Source organism: Cyclopterus lumpus, chromosome 11 (genome assembly GCF_009769545.1).
Source record: "Cyclopterus lumpus isolate fCycLum1 chromosome 11, fCycLum1.pri, whole genome shotgun sequence".
Lineage (NCBI taxonomy): Eukaryota > Metazoa > Chordata > Actinopteri > Perciformes > Cyclopteridae > Cyclopterus > Cyclopterus lumpus.
In genome coordinates, this window is record NC_046976.1 from 6,293,723 (window position 1) to 6,315,981 (window position 22,259).

At 44.5% G+C, this 22,259-nt stretch overlaps 1 protein-coding gene across 1 annotated transcript; it reads right to left on the minus strand.

Moving 5' to 3' along the window:
* Positions 1–1,061: 1,061 nt before the first annotated feature.
* LOC117738694 (TGF-beta receptor type-2-like) lies at positions 1,062–21,974 on the minus strand. The gene is made up of 7 exons (XM_034544727.1): positions 21,694–21,974; positions 19,013–19,154; positions 18,070–18,260; positions 9,469–10,241; positions 8,635–8,776; positions 3,358–3,482; positions 1,062–2,185 (listed from the first exon to the last, which is right to left on the minus strand). Exons 1-7 carry the CDS (start codon positions 21,794–21,796, stop codon positions 2,006–2,008), a joined length of 1,656 nt encoding a protein of 551 aa, XP_034400618.1. The 5' UTR covers positions 21,797–21,974; the 3' UTR covers positions 1,062–2,005.
* Between the last annotated feature and the right edge of the window lie 285 nt (positions 21,975–22,259).

Here is a 22,259-nt window from a genome sequence, read left to right on the forward strand (position 1 = left end):
CATTTCTGCCCGTTTTAACTTAAACCTTTTGGGCCGTGCCCTGTGTTAGAGATTTTATGTATTTAATCTATGTTCAATTTAAGAGCAGAAGATACAGAAATACCTTTTGTAGTATCTGGGCACAGCAACGTCAAACTTGAAACTGTTTTGTAATGTTGCATACTCATTTTCTTTTGCTCATTTGGTTTGCAGGTCTAGAAACACAGATTTGTCTTGCAGTCCAAGTGGTTGAAAACTACTCATTAACTCGTCTTCCGGTTTAAGGCCCACAATCCAAAATGTTTCCCCACCCCTGGTCTTTTTTTTTTTTAAAACAGCCAAATAGAAATAGAGGTGGATGCATTGAAAGCAGCTGACTGCATCACACACAGACACATAGTGGCCTGGACAGGCAGGAGTCAGATCAGCTGTGGGCTCAGGATGAAAGGTCGGCCGCCATCATACACATCATGCCAAACCCTGTGTGGAGCTGCATAACCCCACCTGAACCTCATCCAGCACACACACAAAGTAAATCTCATATATTTCTGGATAACAACGCCACAAGCATCTTGGAGGCCTTAAAACACATACTTTTGTCAGGTATCACATAATACTTTATTTCTTATTGTTAAATAGAAATTCTCATTCCCAGGAGTAGAATGAGTAAAGTTAAAAACGTGTGTTTGAGCCTAGAATGTAAGCATTAGTACTTTTACTTAAGTATATGTACAACTATGCTGGAGGTGACTGCCCACACCTTTCTATATGTGGGCGACTGCCAGAGCCGGAGAGACTTAGGAGCATAAAGCTGCACAGACGTCTTCAGATTCTCTGGAGGATCAGCAGGATTAGCAGCTTGAAGAGTGACTCATTTGATTTAATGTTAGAAAGACATAAGAAGGCTTTAAGTACAGCGGTTATGGAGGACACCGGATATTGTTGTGCTTCTTTTTGCTGCAACATTCTCATGGGCTGTAAAGCCGGTCGGACAATCATGTCACACAGCACCCTGAGGATATGGAAGTGGCACAAATACAAAGCAATATGATGGTATTAAAAACACCAGATTGACACACTGAGACCTGTAACACTTTTAATTATGGCTTTACAATTCTATACAAAATAAAAAGACTGATCAGTCAGCAGAATGATCTTTTCTATCATAAGATGTCTAGTTCAGCTTTTATAGCATATACACAGCAGACTGGAACTTCCTGTTAAGAGTCTGTGAGAGACATCTCTATTCCCTTTATTCTCTTGGCCTGATTGATCAAACCGAGACCAGACTCTTCCTAGTACACACACGTACACACAGTTCCCTTTTTTAACCTTTAAGCCTAAATTTGCTGTCTTTATTTCATAAATCATAGTCCTTGAAATATACAAAATCAACTTTCTCTGCCTCTGATGTTTTTTTTTTTCTTTGCTGAGGGTAATTTCCATTTCATGCCACAAGAAATTATGCGTGCAGCTTGAATACCGTCCCACAGACATATCCAAGGCCACCTCGGAAAACGTTTAAGTATGCACTCTAGAAGCTATCAGGTGGCTATTAGTGTTATTAACCGTCTTAATAAATCCTTTATCCTCTTTTCTAAATACAAGCTGTCCCTTTAGTTCATATTCCTGAAATGTATTGTCAGATAATTTTTTTTAAAAAGACACTGAATATATATCATTTGTTGTGCATGGATATTGATAAAGTGCAAATAGTATTTGGTTAAAAAAAAGCTTTATAATGTAATTTCCCTGTTTGTTTATAACATGATCCAGTCTTTAAAAGCATGAATAAGAAAACAAATCAACCGTCACTGGTTTATAGTCATGCTGGCTCTGATCTGTATGGAAGTCCATCTCTGGTATCAGTTCCGTCTTATCGGCATGATGGTCCAGTTTGCTCCTCAGTCACCCATTTCTGACGAACCCAGCGCGAACACGGCATCCACTGGAAGTTCTCCCTCTCTCGCCCAGCTTGGCTGTAGTTCCTCTGCCACCCTGGTGGGGGCAGTGTTTCTGTTGAGCTCTACTTCTCATCCACCATCAAGATTTCCTCGGGGATCTTCTCCTCTGAGTCGGAGCGATCCGACAGCTTGTCCAGGTACTCCATGTCGCTGAAGCGCTCGGCGACACACTGGGCTGTCAGACGGGCCTCCGGATCGTGGTCCCAGCACTCGTCTATGGAGGCGCACACCATCTGGATGCCCTGCACGGGGAGCGGTGGAGCCCACATATAATCAGTCAATAATACAGACTCGGGGCAAGTCTGACAGACAGAATATCATCACCTCGGGCTGAAACGACGAATGTTCACGTGTATTTACGTGTGTCAATCTGGGTCTGCGTACCAGCAGACTAACTACAGCAGCTGGTGTACAATATGTCCTCCCTCCATTAAGGTTTTACTGCCTAATTGACATCACATTTGTTTAAATGGAAAATAATTAAGAGATTGCCTTTCACAATACAAAACAGAAATGCCAGAAAGTACAAAAGTAAGCTTTACATTTAGTGTTAACAACCTTGAGGTCCAACAAATGTGTCGAGTGCTTTTACTTCCTCATGAAACACGTACAAAGCCACTTCTTTAAGTATTTAATACTGTGCATTGTTTACATCTATGTTTACGAGCTCGCAGTAGTCTTCCCTGCTGTGTGAAACCCTTGGCAGGAATATGGAGGTCTAAAACCCTGCAGGGTACTTTTACTGTAATACAAAAGAGACACTACTACAGCAAAATTGTCAAAAATATGTAGTGTATCTAAACTAACCACCTGAATACCTTGATCTACAGAGGCCTTCAGGTAACGTGAAAACCAAAGGCTCTCTCTAAAGCTAGCCTTTGTCCGCTCTGGGCTACTGTAGAAACATGGTGGTGCAACATGGCGAACTTCCTGTGTAGTTATAAACTGCTTCTTCTAAAGTCACAAAACACACTGACTCTTAGTTCCCGGTGATCATATAATGAAAACACAGTTATGAGTAGTACATTTCATTTCTGCTAATCGAATCTTGTAATTGCTACTCATTGGATCTTAAATACTAGGGATGGACCTTTCTTTGTTCTGGTGCATCACTAAATACTAAACAAAGAGCAACAGGTAGACTGTGTGTTGTTCTTTTCCTCGTGTGTTGTCCGTCAATTGTTTTTTGTTGCCAGTTGTATCCATTGCAGTTTGTAGGTTGTCCAACAGGACTTGTTTATGTGTTAATTAGTTTGATTATTTATCGGGGACGGTGCACATACAATAAGCATGGACATATGAAACGACATCAATGTAAATGTGCCAAGGTTGACTCAAAAGCAGATTTGCATCTGTAGGCACGACTAAAAACACCTCATGGATGGATGTGTGTGTGTGTGTGGATGCCTCTTACTGTGTGGTTGATCCAGCTGTCGGGGATCTCAGGTCTTCCTCTGTCTCGGAGGACGCTGTCTTTCATGCTCTCGACACACGGGTGTTCCCTCAGGTTCCCAAAGGGCGGCTCGTACTCTTTCACCTCTGCACGCACACACATGAAAAATACGTAGAGAAGAATTAGCGCGTGACCTTTTCCAACAGGTGATCATTGGTTGTTTTATACAAGCAATACACCTGGAGAAAGATTCCCATCTACTGAAAGACACGGCTCCGTTGAATAGAGAGACGAGATCAGATGGCGGTGCCCCACAGCACATCCACCACAACAACAACAACAACAACAACAACAACCGCTCAAAGGATTCACTGTGCGCCCAAAATTAAAACCGCACGAAGCAGCACAAAACAACTAAAGAACCCTGTACTGCTGAAAGAGGGGCCAAGGGGAAGAGCTACCGAAGAGACACACTTCTTTTTTTTTGTACCCTCAGCGTCGTCAGGCTTAAAGTATCTCACCAACACAGCTCTGGCTTTGTGTCGGCTCTCTCTTACAAGATCAGAGTGCTTGTCAAAAGCAATTTACCAGTTGACTTTACCCATGGCAAGATTTCAAAAGCACTGGCGTGGAGGATATCGCCCGGAAACCGTGGGTCAAACGCAGAAAACGCATGGATTTAATGCATCCTTCAAGTTAAAGAACAAATCAAAATCGCTTTGAAGCGTGGAGGGCTCGCATAAAGAAAACACAAGTTTCAGAGAATCCAGAGAGATAAGGAAAGCCTCATGAGGCGCGCGTTGACGGGAAGAGTTCAAGTGGATTTTCATAATTAAAAAAGACGACCCGGACATGAAATAGCGGAGCACGCCTCTACAGAGACAGACAAAAGCCTTCAAACAGCAAACAGATTACACATTTTTCCACTTTATTTTACGCTGCTTCGAAAGCTTTTAAATCGACCGTCACTGTTGTTGAACACTGCGATTCCCTCACTAGTGTTGCAATAACTTCAGAATGGATACCTTTCATAACACCACCCCTTAGAAAGACGGATATGTACTTCTAGAGTACATACATTGTGGCACTTTGTTACTTTAACTGCGAGCTGAAACCCGACTGAGTGAAATGAGCTGTTGCACAATAACTCTTCAGGACTCTTTTTACTCAAGAAGTCAGACATGTATAACTAATGACCAACACTGACAACGGGAATCAAAAACAAATGTGCAGTGCGACAGTGAAACGACTTACAGTGAAGTGCTTTAGCTGCTATTCAGTGTCATCAAGCTAGAACATACAGTAACACTGAACAGGGGAACTGCTCGTAACGGGCCCCTTTTTCACAGCGGCCATTTTGACAAGTCACTGCAGGGTAGACCCAGGTGTAAGGAATGACATTCATTATGGTCCCATTCTAGGAGGTCACATACATGCCAGTGAGCCAGCTTGCATAAGACCAGGACCCTGGCCCACCTAAATGGAACAGGACCGTATAGTCAATGTGATCAACAACACCAAAATGGCTGCTCTGTAAAAGGGTCCATTAGTCTACTGCAACTTGGGGGAGTATTTGACTTTTAGTAGAACCTGTTCCTGTAGTTTGTGGGATGAATCAGACGACAGCCTCATTTCACTCTTTTAAAACATGTTGAAAAGACGCTCACAGGCAGCTATGACGCCCGCAGACAGGAATCAGAGGCTTCTGGGACACAGGTTGTTGCAACACAGGACTTTTCTTTTTTTGTGTGCAGCTCTGGTTTGGTAAAAAATAACCCCCCCCCGTCAGTCAGTAGTTTGTTTTGACAGGTCAGAGGGAGTGTTTAACTGTGTTCTGGACTGAAAATCCACTTTGGGCAAACATGTTTATGTGTTGGTCTCCAAACAATGGGCCCAAAATGTATGAATCATACTACTGAGCATTTTGCTGTGCAAACAAAGTGTGTAATCCAGGATGGAAAGATTGGCCAATCCGGCTTTAAAAAAGGAAAATATGTTTTTTGTTGTTGTTGTTTTTTTTTTTAGGCAAACCTTGAATTAAACTCTGAACAACCAAAAACGATTGAAAAGACAACACAGGGAGAGCCAGGAATGCTGGGGTTTGCAAAAGTCACACAGTGCATATTGACAGGATTTCTGCAAAGCAATATAACAAGTGCAGCTCAGTAACAATGAGGAACCTACACTATGTCTCCCACGACAGCTGACATGTCGTGATGGGAAGTTTTGCACAGCAAGCACATAAACCACCCTAAATGTCTACTTTCCATGCCCGTTGTCAGCCATGCCTGTAGAAACTGTCTGGGAATCGGCTGCCAAAAGAAATGTGGTTCAATTCAGCTCCAACAGCAGACAGGAACTCCATGACGGTTCAGCCATGTTTCTGAAGCTAATGACTGGAAGGCTTCTTTCATGTCCTTCATGGAACGACCGCGTGCTGCACTGATGCCGCTTTGCTTGTGGCTCTATAGGTTTAGAGATCAATGCCAGACCGGAGCAGAAACACAAACCATCCTAAATGTTATGCTGCCCTCCTGTAAATTATTGTTGCCTAATTACGCTCAACAAAAAGCATATATATATATATATATATATATATATATATATATATATATATATATATATATATATAAAAAAGAACAAATCCTTTTACCTAAACACATCAGTAATGCAGAAAAAAGGAGGAAAAATCCAGAACGGCACAGACTTTGCCAGGAAATAAATGAGTAACGTGATCACAATAACATTGTCTGTTTCCCAAAAGTCTGTAACAACAGCCCGGCTAATTCACTCCCAGCTGCCTCTGCTGGTTTTCATTAGGCTGCGGTGGCTCCGACACTTGTTTTGTGTAACTCGCAGGTTGTTAAAGTCATTTAGTACAGATGCATGGGCATTACACGTTTGCAGAGCTTACTTGCGTACATATGGCAATGCCTTAGCCGGGAGGCTTACCCTACCATTACCTTTAGCCGATACATGCCCTCACCTTCACCTAAGCCCATTAAAGACGACAACTACTCGCACTGTATGCAGCTTCGGTGAAACCAAACTGGGCACGCACACACACACACACACAAACACACACACACACACACACACACGAGAGAGAGGAGTGGATGTTCTGACATCTGGAGAGCAGCTGCTCTAACCTCTCCGGTCTAGCCCAACCTCTCCCTCTAGGGACAGAAGGCATTTCTCCGTCTGCAGCTCCACATTTAACACCACTCCACTATTATTCCCCTACGTGGCCCCGCCCGGCCGAGGAATGGCCTCATAGTCTTTCCAAGCCCTAAATCTGGACCAGCTAAATTATACAGGCGAGACAATTTAGAGCACTGAGGCAGAGATAAAAAAAAAATAAATATGGTTTCCTTCTCTGCAAGGTGTGTTGATCTCCGTTTCTCTCCCACTCTGTCTCCGTTGTCTTGGAAGATGAAGAAAGCAGAGTGACGGCTCATGGCTGGCTGACTGGTGCTGTCGACAGACGGCTGTGTTCTTCTCGCCTGGCAGATCTCAGATCAGACCGTGGCCCCAGGAACTGTGACAGAGTGGCTACGTGGCTGCCTGCCACTGAGACGCAGAGCGCTGATCAGACATCTGTCCTCCACAAACACACAGGGGGAAGGTGGCAGCGGAGACCAGAGGAAACCGGGGCTTCACCCCAGCCGTTCTCACGGCGCCCCGGGATGTGTCACTCTGAATGTGCCCAGGTGTTCATATTTAGTCTCAAAGGAGGCGAGTTCTCATGGTGTCATTAGTGACTCACTTTGGCAACTTCAAGAAAAACAAGAGGCCGGCAGTGTGAACGCATGAAACTCAAAAGCAGCTCAACTCTTGTGGCGCTCTGATTGCATAATCAATACCACATCTCTGCCAGCATAACATCCACGTGGAGATCGTTTTTTTTTCTAGCTGCCAGTGAATCAAAACAAAATGACTGCATCTTATTTACGCACCTTTCTCTTTCTACCTTCTATCGCGGCAGAAGGCCGGCTGTGAAACCGTTCAATGTGAGAACGTCTCCTGAAGTTTTATGGGCAGGGACTTGGATAAACATTTGAACTGGATCTAAAATAATGTTTGCTGCCGTGTACAGTGTTTCTGTTTGTCGAGATCCTAAATACCACAAATGGATGGAGGCGGATGAATAAAGCTGTTGTCCCTCAAACCCCTCAGGAGGAAACCACGATAACTTCGCCTGGATTCGTTTAGTCCATCTCTACCACCATGCATCCTGCCTGGTCCGCTCTCAGGAGACACGAGCCACAAAACATTCTCAACTAAAGGAGACATCCATACTTCGGTCTAAGAACAGTGTGCCGTAGGGGCTGTGTTCTTTGCGAAACAGGAAATAGTCCATTTTCTTGTCAAAAGGTGCAACCACAGGGCACACATATTCCTGCTGTTGGGAAAGAAAAGCAAGGGTGACTGTGGGTAAATCTGCTATGTTTCTTTTCTTCAGAGGACTCTTGCGCAACGTAACTTTTAAGAGGGCCCCCTATGGGGTGGTCGTGGGGGCAAAAATCAGGAAATCGCCAAAGTGGAAGCGCTCATGCCCGAACTCGGCTTTCAATCACGGCTCTGAGACAATGGAGACGGGAGCAGACACAGAAACAAACTGGACCACAGAGACACTGAAGGGAAGTGAAAACAAACGACTTGAGTGTCGACATGAAATACTGCCCCGTGGTTTGCCTTCGGATAATCGCCCGTTTCTATTATTTGCACATATCCTGGCCTTGTTTTCGCTACAGAATGACAAACACAAGTAACGGTACATTAGTGAAGTGAAGGCTGATCCTTGAGACTTCTACAAGATGGATTGTGTGTTTGACACTTTTGGATTTTGTTCCCACAGTGATAAATGGGTCGTGGAAGAGACACACATACACACATACACACACACACACACACACACACACACACACACACACACACACACACACACACACACACACACACACACACACACACACACACACACACACACACACACACACACACACACACACACACACACACACACTCAAATCCCTGATTGGTTAGAGTTGTCAATGTGCCCGTTTTTCTTTAGAGGTCAAGTAATTTTTCTTTTAATATTTCTGAGGATATTTACAGGCCTCATAGGTGATGTTTACTGTGTGCACAGTGAGGGTACCAAGCTACTGTGTCATGTTTAAAGCAGTACAACGCAAAACACAATTGATCATGATGAACGCATACACAAAACCCCTCTGCTTTAGAGGAGACAATACCAGCAGCACTTCATCCTACAAACATGTGCGTGTCTTATCTTACCTCCAATTGCGTTGCACCTGGAGATGATCTCCCACAGCACAAGAGCCATGGAGTAAACATCGGCCTGTTTGAAAGACTCAATGTTTTCCAGGTTGATTCTGGACTCCAAGACCTCGGGGGCCATGTACCTGGCTGTACCCACCTGGGAAAAGACAGGGTGAAAAAAGATTCATGATGCCACAGAGAAAAAAAAAGCCCAGCTATGTAGAGCATCTGAGCAGCAAGAGTTATTTACCTGCATTAATCAAGTGATTCAATCAAATCAAAAACACGATTGATGTAGAAAATAAATTGGAAAAACAAAAAGGTAGCTCTGAGCTCAACAACACGTCTCTTGTCTTTACATTATTGAAATTGTGTTCACTGGCGCTTCCTCAAAATGCATTAAGGGCTTTACAATGCACTAGCTGTGCTGCGCAGCATGGGGTGAGGCTCTTTTTTATAATGATTCATTTCCATAACGGAGTCTAGTATGACTCCGGCCTGTTACATCAGCGTAATGAGTCCATCAAGAATCAATCAAGCCTGTTTGTTTTGCGATTATAATAGAGCGACCACCTCAGAACACTTACAACATGATTTCCATCAGCCCGGGGCCAAGATATAGAGGGTGCCAAATATTTAGAGACGGTGTCCCTATCTGTGTGATGAGGGCAAGAAATTAAAAGTTTGATTGATCTGTTCGAGATATGGCAGCGCTCGGAATGGCCTGTGTCTGGGGCGCCAGCTCACATTAGAACAGGAGAGGATTTAAAAAATAATTTGATCTCTAAGGGGATTAAAAGCACAGTAAAAGCAAATAAACCTTCCAAATGTATGATTAGAAGGCTTTACCTGTCCGCTGTTGGCCAGCTCATCCACAGACAGAGCGTTGTCCAGGCGGAGGGCGAGGCCGAAGTCACACAGGCAGCAGGTCAGGTTGCTTTTCACAAGTATGTTGGAGCTCTTAATGTCCCTGTGCGCGATAGGCACCTTGTAGCGGCCACAAGTGGTGTGGTCACTGTGAAGGTGCGCCACTCCGAGCGCTAGCGAACCCCCCAGCTGCCACAGGTCGTGCCAGCTGACGATGTGGTGAATCAGGAACTCTTGGAGGTTCCCTTGTGGGTGGTAGGCCGTGATCAGCCAGCACTGCCTCTGCGCCTTTCTGTCCTCTGCTGTCAGGAAGTGAAGCACGTTGTCATGCCTCAGGTCTGCGTCTGAGAAAATTTCCTTCTCGTTCTTCCAGGAGGCGTACTCCTCGTACTGGAAGATCTTAATGGCCACCGTCTCGAAGCCCTGCTCCTCGCTGACTGAGGAGCCCTGCTTCAGCTTGGCTTTGTAAACCTCCGCAAAGCGCCCTTTTCCGACCTGGACTTCCAGCTCGATGGGCAGCAGCTCCGTGTTGTGGTTGAGGTTGTTGGCGTGCGTGGAGCTACTGTCTGAGCCCTCGTCGTCAATCATGATGGCGTGAGCGTCACTGAAGTCCAGACGACCCCTCTTGCGCTTGGAGCTGGCTTGCCGCTGGCGGTAGACCCGATAACAGTAGAAGGAAGTGATGACGACGACGGCCATAACCAGCAGCGGCACCAGGCTCACTAAGATGACCGCCACCACCTGGGAATCCATGTCTGTGGGAACAGAAGCCAGAGAGATGAAGATGATGAAAACATCCACATTTATAATCGACGAGTTGGGCTCATCCATTACATTTTTACATTAACAATTAAGTAATTTACATAAATAAACACTGGTGTTGACAAAAATAGAGAATTATCCGCTGCTCTTTATGCTGCGTTCACACCAAACGTGCAACCGGATCCCAAAGTCAATGCGCAGACGCTGTTAGACGCGAAAAGGGGGCGTGGCTTATCTCCGTGGCTTGTCTCCATAAAAACAGTTATAACTTCCGCCGTCCGCCAAGAAATTACATTACATGTCATTTAGCTGACGCTTTTATCCAAAGCGACTTACAATAAGTCCAAACTGAGAACAACAAGAATCAAGCAAGTACAATTTCTTCAATAAAGTTAAACTACAAAGTGCTATCAGTAAGAGACATTTAAGTGCTACCAAAGTGCTACTACGGCGCTACCATCCCTATTCAAGGTATAGTCGAAAAAGATGTGTTTTTGATGTCAATGGGGGAGCTCTTTCCACCAATGAGGAGCCAGCACGGCAAACAGTCGTTGTTGAGTGTTTAGCTCGTAGTGACAGAGCTACAAGCCGATTGGCAGAAGCCGAGCGAAGTGAACAAGCTGGGGTGTACGGATTGACCATGAAAGAAATAACCACTATTTCTACTTTATACTTGTGGAAATACCACAAACGTCAGAACATCAGACGCCCTCGTATTTGGGTTCATAACATCGCCCGTCGCCGCACACAGCTCGGTGAATTTCACCGTCTTCTCCAGGAACTGCGTCTGGATGACTGCCGCTTCCAGCACTACTTCAGGCTGACTTGTAGCCAGTTTGATGACCTGTTGGCTCGGATCGGTGCCAGCATCTCTCGGTTGGACACCAATTATAGGCGTTCAATCTCAGTTGCGGAGCGCCTGTCTATCTGTCTCCGGTGAGTGGCAGTTTCATTAAATATATTTATGCTTCGTCTCCAACAATACTCAAAATAACATTATATATAGCAGCCATGTTTGTTTATACATATATATATCTACATACTATATAACTTATTTTATAAACTCACCAGCATTTATGTTTATTATTCATGCATAGCATCTGGGAAGCCATATCAAAACTACTACTATTAACACCTATGTTCACTACAACTCTGTTAAATTGAATGTTTTCTGTGCTGTAGATATCTTGCTACTGGGGACTCATTTAGGACCATTGTCAACAGCTTCCGTGTCGGGGTCTCCACTGTCTCTAATATTGTCCCAGATGTTGCCACAGCTATTTGGGACTGCCTTGTGGAGGAGTTCATGGCTGTGCCCACCACAGAGGACTGGAGGTCAATTGCAGTGGAGTTTGAAGAGAGTTGGAATGTTCCTCTCTGCTGTGGAGCATTGGATGGAAAGCATGTGGTCCTCAAAGCCCCCGCCAATTCAGGATCCCAGTTTTTCAACTACAAGGGAACCTTCTCATTGGTTCTCCTGGCAGTAGTTGATGCGCAATATTGTTTCCGGCTGATTGATGTTGGGGGCTACGGCAGAACCAGTGATGGTGGGATTCTGGTCAACTCAGCTTTTGGTCAAGCATTAAAATCTGTCAACCTCCAACTGCCTGCTGACCTGCCACTACCAGGCGCCGTTCACCGAGGACCTCAGCCTCACGTCTTTTTCCACTGAGGAAAAACCTCATGAGGCCATTTCCCGGCCGAAACCTTCTGAGGGAGCGCCGGATCTTCAATTACCGTCTCTCCCGAGCTCGGCTGGTTGTGGAGAATGCCTTTGGGATCCTTTCTTCTCAGTGGAGGATGTACAGGCGTGCCATTGAGCTCCAACCAGAAGTTGAGGAGAAGTGTGTGAAGGCTACATGCGTACTGCATAACTTCCTGCGGAGGACATCCAAACTGCAGTGAGCATACCGGTTGGAGGTGGAGCCACTGCCAGATCTTGGAATAATTGCTGCCAATAACTCAGCGAAAGAGGCCATCAGGGTGAGGGAGGCCTTCACATCCTTCTTCTCTGCTGAAGGAACTGTCTCATGGCAAGACACCTTGTAATGCCCAAGCACATCCAAACGGCTCTTTTAAGAGCCAACCACACATTACTAGTGATCAAAATTCCCTTTGTTTGTCAAGAGTTTTCTTTTAAAACTAAAATAAATAACATGGACAAATAACCATAAATAAAGTGCATTTATTGAATTATCACAATATAACATAGCATAACATACAACATAACATATCATAGGATGACATATTATAACATAACATAGTATGACACAACATAACTGGTTAGTTCCCTGGAAAGATTGTCCCCCAGACATTTATTCCACATTTTCCAAATTCAGCAACACAGTGTTGGCCTCATAAATGAGTTTATGAATTTGAAATTTGACGTACTCCTTCTGCTGGGGTGGCAGTCTTTCCAGGGAAGGAACCAGGCTTTTAAGAAATAGCTCATCCTCGGATGGTGGTGGAGCAGAAGAGGCACTTCTTAAAGCACTGAGCAGCTGCTCTTCTATCTCCCTCTTCCTCTGACTGGAAATATACCTTTTTTGGGCCCTTCTTCCTGTATGAAATGGAAACACCATATATATTTTGTGAAACTATTGCATTCCATCGCTTTCAGCTTTTAAAGCTAATATTTGTCATAGTGAAATCCATACCATTAATGCATAAATTATAATCATGCACATACCTGGTGGTTTGTAGTGAGCAGCAGCAGGAGGAGTAGTACATTGAGGCTCTCTCTCAATGTCCTCCATTGACTGATCTGGGTCATCTTTAAATATTAACAATAAAACAATTTTATGAACCAAAAGTGCCACTTTAATTATAGTTATTTTTCTTCAAATACGATCAAATTTGTTGTCAATTAAAGTTGCATATAGTTGAAACTATGAGAGTATATAGTTTGTTTTTACATCCATGTTAAAACTCCAAAAAATCCCTATTCTATAGCAAAACAAAGTACCGGTAAGTTTTGTACCCTGTTCTCTGGAGGATTAAACTATAATATAAACAATGGACTAAACCTAGCTTTTACTAGCAAAAGAAACTACAATAGCATAAACTTTGGTCTAGTGTTACTTTTCCAGCCATACTAATCCTTTTCTGTATCAGTCTTCACTTCACTTCACTTCACTTGTCAACTGACCTTCACTGTCAATCTGTGATGGCCCTGCCGCTGCCTCTGAACCGTCTTCCTGGACTGGTCCAGAATCGTACTCTGCGGTCCCGTCTTCCTCGACCCCCCGCCCCATGTTACCGCTAGTGTCCCTCGGGGTAATAAAGGGATCGAGGAAAGACAGGACCGCAGAGTACTTCCATTTTTTATATGTCCCTGCTCCTGAGCCACTCTTTTTGTCCGTCGACCTCCTCTTTTCCTTTAGGTACGAGTCCCTGAGCCCCTTCCACCTTTTACGGCATACCTCCACTGACATGAAACATATATGCCGGCGTTTGGTTCATAGTAAAGTATAAAGAATAGCTAGAATCAAACACATATAAATACAATAAAAACTTACCAGGTATTCCCACTTCATCACTAATTGCTTTCCAAGCATCATTCGATTTCTAGAAATCGAACAAAGTTGTATTAAAGAGCTCGGGGTGTCCGCAAACCGCGAGGATCAGAGTGTCCTCTATTTTCTTCTGATTCAACAATGGCAGGGCAGTGACGGGCGGAGCATCTCAACGCAGATTGGCTTTCGCCTCAGGTGAATGATTCGCGCCGCCCGATTTGCGTCCATCGCACCGCCCAACGCGAATTCGCGTCTGTGCATTAACTTTGCATGGGATCTGTTCGCGACATAATATGTGACATCCACTCTTAAAAAGAAAAAGGAGGTTTGAACAATTTCATGACCACTGGGCAAACTGCACCTGCTGATCAAGATCAGGCGATCAAGATGAGCATTACCATTAAACAGTCTTCAGCAATCCATCTCAAACTCTTACTCCGTATCACTTATGTAAGAGTAAAGTAATATTCTCAGAGCAGCAGAGGAACAGGAGCCGTCGCGGTGGAATGTCTAAAAGCATCAGAAAGCTAAAGTTAGTGTCTGGGCCACAAACCCTGACCCAGACCACCACATATTGTGTTTCTTTATAGTATTCTTATAATTTGTGTCTGGGAGCTGCTATGGTTTTTGGCAAACAGTGAAAGTTTATACTTGTGCTGTGTTTATGCTCCAGTTTTTGGGGCTGCAGTCATAAAAAGACCTATAAAAGCTATATCATCAGACACAACAGACTAAACAAGAAACCCCCAATTGGTCCACAGTTTGATTCTAAATTGAAATCATTTATATTGCCTTGTTGCTAAACTGCCTGCCACACAACGTTCCTAAATATTTAACCACTAGCAGCTACTACAGGCCTTTATTTGTTTTACTCTGGTTGAACATTTTAGTTTAAAAAAAATAAAAATATGCCCCCATTTTGCTTAAGGACTAATAGGAAACTCATTTTCGAGGCAAATGAAGAGGTGAAGAGCAGAGTTGGCCTGAAATAAGGAAGGCAGACAAATGGGGAAGGCATCTAGCAGACTACCCAGTCAATCCTTCTGGTTCTCTAAACAGGAAACCACATGTCTGAAATAATCCTCAACATGGCCCCAGCCCGCAGTTTGTTTTTATTTTCGTAGTGAGAAACTATTTCTCACAACAAACCTGTCACTGTGCCCCTCACTTAAAGTAATACTTCACCCCCAAAATGACCATTACAATATCAATTAAGTACCCGGTGTTACCTTGAATTCTTGAAGAGAACTCAGGAAACTTTCTCGCATGCCTCAAGAATAAAAAAAAAAACTGAGAAAAGTCTTAATGTCTTTATGTAAATGAGAGGCGTGTTTTATAACGGCAAACTATATCAAAACGTTAATTTACAGTCATCATTTCTTCAAGAATTCAAAGATAACATGGGGTAAGTAATTGATTTACAAATGGTCATTATAAAAAAGAAAATATTCTATGAACGGCAATACCTGACTCTTAATCTTAAATTTGGGGGATTGCGATGCCTTAACCAGCTGGTTCAGACTCCAGTTAATCATTGCTCCCGCTCAAGAAACTCTTTAGTTTTTTAAACAGATGTACTGGCAGATGGATTTTGTTACCTTTGAACAGAGTCATTTCCCCATTTCAATACTTTATGCTAAGCTACGCTCACTACAGCCAAGCTCAAGCTTCTTGTTCTCACATCAGTTCTCCTTTTTGTATTCTTCTTGCCATTTACAATAGTTTTTCGTAAATGTATTTTCTGGTATCATAAAAAAAAAGGTTTTAAACTCTGGTGTGCAAAGAGGGTTCACCGTTACCATAACAACTCAGGAATTTCAACTGGTATGTGACAAACAACTTAGTCTTTCCTGTAACTTAAGGAATGGCTTCAGTTATAGGAAAAAGAGTAAGTGAAAGCTCGGTCAGAGAAACTGGTTTGTTCAGTGGGACACTGGTCACTGGAGGAGGAAGAGGTACAGTGCCCCTAATTTACTGCCATTGTTCCATTGTGGTTTTTAACCGGAGCTCCTTTATTACTACACTGCTCATGTTAGTCACAGACAGTGCACAGACATTCGACAGTAAGGCAATGCATTTCCATTACGTGGTGTGCACTGGGCAGATGCTTTCAATTTGGCTCTCTGTGCAGAGCCAGGTCTCAGAAGTGTACCTCTGTGTTATTATTGCCTGGATGCTGTAGTCAAAATACATCTGATTCCAGGGCTAGTGTTGTAACTGGAGTCTACGAGCTAATGTCCCCCAAACCTGTTTGTAATCATGTATCTGGAGAGCACTGCAGTGCACACGTGTTTGTGTTCATGCGTGACTCCTTACATGACAAGCTGAATGAAACTGGCCGCGAGGACGATGACATTACCCATGTTATGCAGTACAGATGTAAGAACCAGAGTCCCATTTTGACAGTGTTACTGGACTATTACTCTACTCTGGAGGAATGCAAAAGAGATGGACAAGTAAGGAACTTATGGAACTGTGTACTACTTTTAAAAAAAAAGTGTCTGTCTGTTCAATGCAAGGCTAGCCGACATCTATTTGACTTGGCTAAGCTAGCGTCACGTTCACACGTGGCTTCTTTTCCAATGTTACACACAGACTCATTAGAATATACGGCCCCTCCCCCCCATCTCCTACGGCTTAAAAGGTGCACCATACTTTTTCACAAGACCATTGAGACTAGACCTTTTTCGGAAAGAGGGCTTAAAGAGACGGGTGCTAAAACGGAGGGTTTCAGGTATATTCAGAGAGTGTGAGAAAAATACTGTCTGTAGGACCTTTCTGCTGCCTTTGACACAGTGAACCACCAGATCCTTATTTCCTCCCTCCAGGACCTGGGTATCTCAGGCACCACACTCTCACTCTTCTCATCCTACCTCACTTACCAGGTAACCTGGAGAGGATCTGTGTCTGAGCCTTGTCCTCTGACTACTGGGGTCCCTCAGGGCTCAGTCCTTGGTCCTCTTCTCTTCTCTCTGTACACCAACTCTCTCGGCTCTGTCATTCGCTCGCATGGCTTCACCTACCACAACTACGCTGACGACACCCTATTGATCCTCTTGTTTCCCCAATCTGAAACACAGGTAGCAGCACGAATCTCTGCCTGTCTGACTGACATCTCTCAGTGGATGTCCGCACACCACCTGAAAATTAACCCGGACAAGACTGAACTTCTGGCTCTCCCACCCACGACCTGACTATTAACTTCAACAACTCAGTGTTGTCTCCGACTGCCATGAACCTCGGTGTGACACTCGACAGTCAACTCTCCCTGACTGCCAACATTACCGCAACAACACGCTCCTGTAGGTATATGCTGTACAACATCAGGAGAATACAACCTCTTCTCACTCAGAAGGCGGCACAGGTCCTGGTCCAGGCTCTGGTCATCTCACGGCTAGACTATTTCAACTCCCTCCTGGCAGGTCTACCTGCTAATGCCATTCGACCTCTACAGCTCATCCAGAATGCAGCTGCTCGACTGGTCTTCAACCTCCCAAAATTTATCCACACTACTCCGCTCCTCCGCGACCTTCACTGGTTACCGGTGGCCGCCCACATCCGCTTCAAAACATTGGTACTTGCGTACCGTGCTGCGAACAGATCGGGTCCGGTCTACATCCAGGACATGGTCAAACCGTACACCCCAGCCCGATCGCTTCGCTCGGCTTCTGCCAATCGGCTTGTAGCTCCTTCACTTCGAGCTAAACACTCAACAAAGTCACGACTGTTTGCTGTGCTGGCTCCTCATTGGTGGAACAAGCTCCCCATTGACATCAGGAAGTCTCTACATCTTCCGTCGCAAACTAAAAACGCATCTTTTTCGACTATACCTTGAATAGGGAAGGTAGAGCCGTAGTAGCACTCTAGTAGCACTTAAATGTCCCTTACCGATAGCACTTTGTTGTTTAGCACTTTAGTAGCACTTAAATGGCACTTACAGATAGTACTCTGTAGTTTAACGTTATTGAAGAAATTGTACTTGCTTGATTCTTGTTGTTCCGAGTTTGGACTCATGGTTTAATGCACTTATTGTAAGTCGCTTTGGATAAAAGCGTCAGCTAAATGACATGTAATGTAATGTAAAAAATAAAGCAGGTAAACATGTTATAGTAGTAAACCCAAAATACAAGTTTGAACCTGAAAATGGAGCATGATACATCCACCTTAATGTGGTACTTCCGGAGTGCAATTCTATTATCTTCAAAATATGGCACAATCGAAAAGAAAATACATTAGTTGAAGAAACTCACAAGGCTCAAGTGGTTAAAAATAAAAGGATTTGTGGAATAAGTGTGTGGTAACTTACAGGAGTTAAAGAAGACGTGCTCGTTGCACTCATCCTCAGAGCAGGAACAGATGAAGAACAGTGAGCCCATGCCCTTTCTTTCTTTCATCTCACACTTGCTGTTGTTGTAGTCATCCAGGACCAGGCCATGCAGCTTCTGAGATCGGTTGTGGCAGACTGTATCAATGGTAAAATTGTCATCTTTCTTCCTCCTTAGAAAGAGAACAGAAAAACATACTGCCATTTACTGGACTGAAGTCTTGTTGTTTTGGCAATGAATGTATTATCATGCAACAACGCAAAGATGGCAGGTCTGCAGTTGTGCAAATATTACGATGGATAAGCAGTAAAGTGGTAAAGTGGGAACTGTGAATGGGATATTTGTCTCTTGGAACAGTCCATGGTCTCAGCACTATGGAAATTACTGCAATACAGAGGTCACATTCGCAAACGGCAGTTGAGAAGAACATTTTAAAAGAGGTGCTGTCTTCCATGTGGCATTAGCTTTCTGCTGACCTCGGCTCAGTGAATGCCCGCAACAGCGGCAATATAATTAAAAACGGCACGGCTTTCAGCTTTTAACACCAACACAAATCGGCCTCCTGCTGCTTCTCACGCTCAGAGTCAGATTCCCTGGTGAACGAAGGATGTTTATGCGCTCGTGTGCCGTTGTGATCGAGTCGACGGTCTTCGCCAGATTCGCTGACTGAAAGTGTTTAAAGAGAACCGTCACGTAGAGGAAGACATTTAAGGGCTCCTGGGAGGAAATGAGGGAGGACGATTTCATTATTAAAAGAGCATCCATTGTGCCCTCATTTCCTCATGTATTTTTGTAATTGTAGTATGACACAAGGGGAATTTTGTAAAATGCTCTTTTTACTCTCACTATAAGCAACTAAAACTATTTGCATAACCCTGGCTTTCATTGGTAGAGAAATGAGAGTTTCGATGAATGGCCACTTACCAGGTACTGACACACACGTCTTCGTCGTTGGGGCAGATGGACGTGATTTCACACTCTGCCTTGCAGCTCCCTTTACCTGTGCAGCTGGTGGCCCGCACATCACAGAACTTGCACAGTATTTTTGGCTTCATTATATTGGCTCCTGTTAAGAAATAAAAGGGGAGAAGTGAGAGAGGGAAGACGGTGAGTTGTGTACACAAAAAATGGTCCAGAGGGGAAAAAAACAGACTTAAGACTAATTTTCTTATATACAATATTGGATTGACGAGGCAGCATTTTACAATACAAAAGGACAAATAGAAAACTCCGAAATGCAAAACAGCCTCATGAAAATACATGATGTTATCAGCAGGAAAAGGTTCAAATCTAATTAAAAAGAGCTATTCAACCAAACCAGTGGAAAATCCAAACTATTTCATCCTGGGGGGGGGGCGGGGGGGGGGGGGGGGGGTGCTAGATTTTTTCCCCTGTGAAGCGAGAACAATAAGAGCAGTGCACGGTGGCATCCACCTCCTTTGGTCCTGTTCAGACTTGACTTTGCCGGCAGGCAGACCCGTATCAGTGAGACAGACAGGATTGTGTGATGAGTGCCTGTGGGTTTGATAATCATCTAGGGAGACAACTGCCAGACAGGCAAGAACAACAAACAAAGGAAACACGGATGCATCTCCTCGCTGAGGAGTCTCTAATTTGTCAAACCGATGTGTAGGCGCCCCATCTAGAGAGGTGTTGTGCCAACTCTGTTCATGAAGATAAAAAAAACAGGCAGGACGGCATTATGTATTGCTGTCTCTGTGTGTTTGGAATGAGAAATAAATGGGTGTGTGTAAGTGTCGGCGAGTGTTTGTATTAGTACAGAAACTCTCTGACCGCAGTCCGTCCTTTCATTGAGAGGCATTTAATGATAAAAATCAGGCGGGAAGCATACCTCCATTTGGCACAGAAACGAGAGACAGAGCGGCCAGAAAGGTGAACAATATCTCCTGTCTTCTCAGATTTTTCCTTTTACCAGAGGGAGTCCTCTCAGCCACATAAAAGTACGAGTGGAAAGTGGATTTTGTGGCTTTAGGAGTTGGAAAGGATCCTAAAAAGAGGACATTCCAATTTTCCCAGGATCAACATGGGTTGAAGCGTCATGAGGAAATGAAATGACGATTTTGTGAAGAGTTTGTACAAGTGCACACACCGTGGACTTAAGTGGCATGTTAGGCCACTTGCTGTCTATTGAGTAAACAAAGCGGGAGAGAGTGAAAGACAAAGACTGTACTCCTTCCCAATCTTAAGAGCTCGGAAAGATAAACTGAAATAAAAATAGCCAAATCGCAAAAACAGAGGAAGAGGAGACTAGGAACACGTGACGGGGCTGCTGTAGTAAAACTGCAGAGCCACACGACGACTGGAAGCCGACTCCATGTGCACAGGAAGTCGAACATGTCCCTTTTGCATCAGAATACAGCAGCTCGTGACCAAAACTACAGATAAAGTGGGTAACATCTCCCTTCTGTAGTTCGACTGGGAAGTGCAATTGAAAGCAGACTTCTTGACAGGAGACAGTGAAGAAGTCTGTCCAGTGTCAGTTTCGCCTCTGACTTCACACTGAGACGCAAGGGAGCGTGTGTGTGTGTGTGTGTGTGTGTGTGTGAGAGAGAAAAAGCTCTTGCACAAAAAGCCTACTGTGTTATTTCGCCCCAACCTGCAGGGTGGGGTTATAGACCTGCAGCTCCCAAGCAGCAGTAATACTGTCCAACCTGCAGCAGCCTCTCTAGGAGCAGAGTGCCCTGTTCCTTTGCCTTCATAGGAATCGGAGCAGGATATTGCAGACGGGTATTGCTTTCTGGCCTCATTTTAACTCCCACACACATTTTTAAAACATACAAATATTACACTTGAACTCCAAACTTTTTGACAGAGCAATTTAAAAAAAGAGAAAGAAACTCTGCCTGGAGGGTTGCTGATGTGTTCTGAAGCAAGTCAGCACAGAGGGGATCGTCCATGCCGGAGTACTGGTGGTGGGAAGGTGGTTGAGCCGGAGTAATTATATCATTAGAGCAACTCCTCTGAAAGAGCAGGCCATTTAAACCCAGGGGGGCGGGCAATGGAAGGGATGAATGCTAGTAAGTGTCACCCAGGGCTACATTTAATTGCAGAGATGGGGTGGTGGCGGGGGAGAGAAAGGATTAGGAGCAGCCAAAGCCACTTGGTGCCGCCGGGACTGAGACTGATGAAGGTACAACGCTGTCTTCCGGGGGGGGGGGGGGGCCCCTTTACAGGTTGACACTTACAACAGGTGATGTCCTCAGATACAGCGGACAGCTCGGCGAACACACACTCGAGGTTAGCGGTGTGAACACACATGTTACTTCTTCTCCTATGGGCTCGGGGGAAAGCGAAACGTGCTCGCAAGAACGACAAAAGGCTCGTTGAATAAACGACTAAAAGGTTCGAGAACCTGCGCACTTCGGGAGCTGCGTCCTTTTTTAAATTAAATTCATTTGTAATGTAAACTATACCACAGGCCCGTTGTACAAAAAAAACCAACCTAAAACTAAAACACCCGCCGGTGCGTCATGTGCTGCCCAAATGGAGCACGTTCATAACGCTCGCTAACGCCTCGTTGACGCTAATCAGCGCGCAGCCGCGTCTTTGACAAACTTTGGTCGACGGAGAGAAGTTCAACTCACCCGCTTCCTCGAGCTGGACGCTACCGAAGAGTATCGCTCCACACCAAAAAACCGAAAACCGAAGTAGCTCCATTGAGAGACGGACCATACACCTCGTTCTCATTAATTAGCCGAAGCCCTTGACACCGGGTTAATATCCAGAGTCCGCGGACTCTCTTCGGTCCGCCTGTTGCTTCACCCGCCTCCCCGAAAAAGAAGGGGAAAAAAACGCCTTCACGGCTCCGGGTAGAAGCTGCAGAGTAAACACACCAGGCAGGACTTGCCCTATGTGACTCACACAGTATGTGTACTTTCATGAAACAGGAAATCTTCAGAGGGGTTGGACAGTTTTTTTTTTTCTTTCTTCTTTTTCTTTTTCTTCTACTTCTCAGTCATGCTCTTGCGGCTCACATAGTCTTGAACCATGTCATTAAGAGGTTGAAACTCTGCAGAGCAAGACTTGAAATGACATGCTCGAAAATAGCTACACCAGAAAGTAGCTTCACCTACGGGCCACGAGCGTACGCAAAGTCCATGAGTTACTTCAAAGCAGTCACACTCCACAGATCTTATTTAGGGGCTGTCAA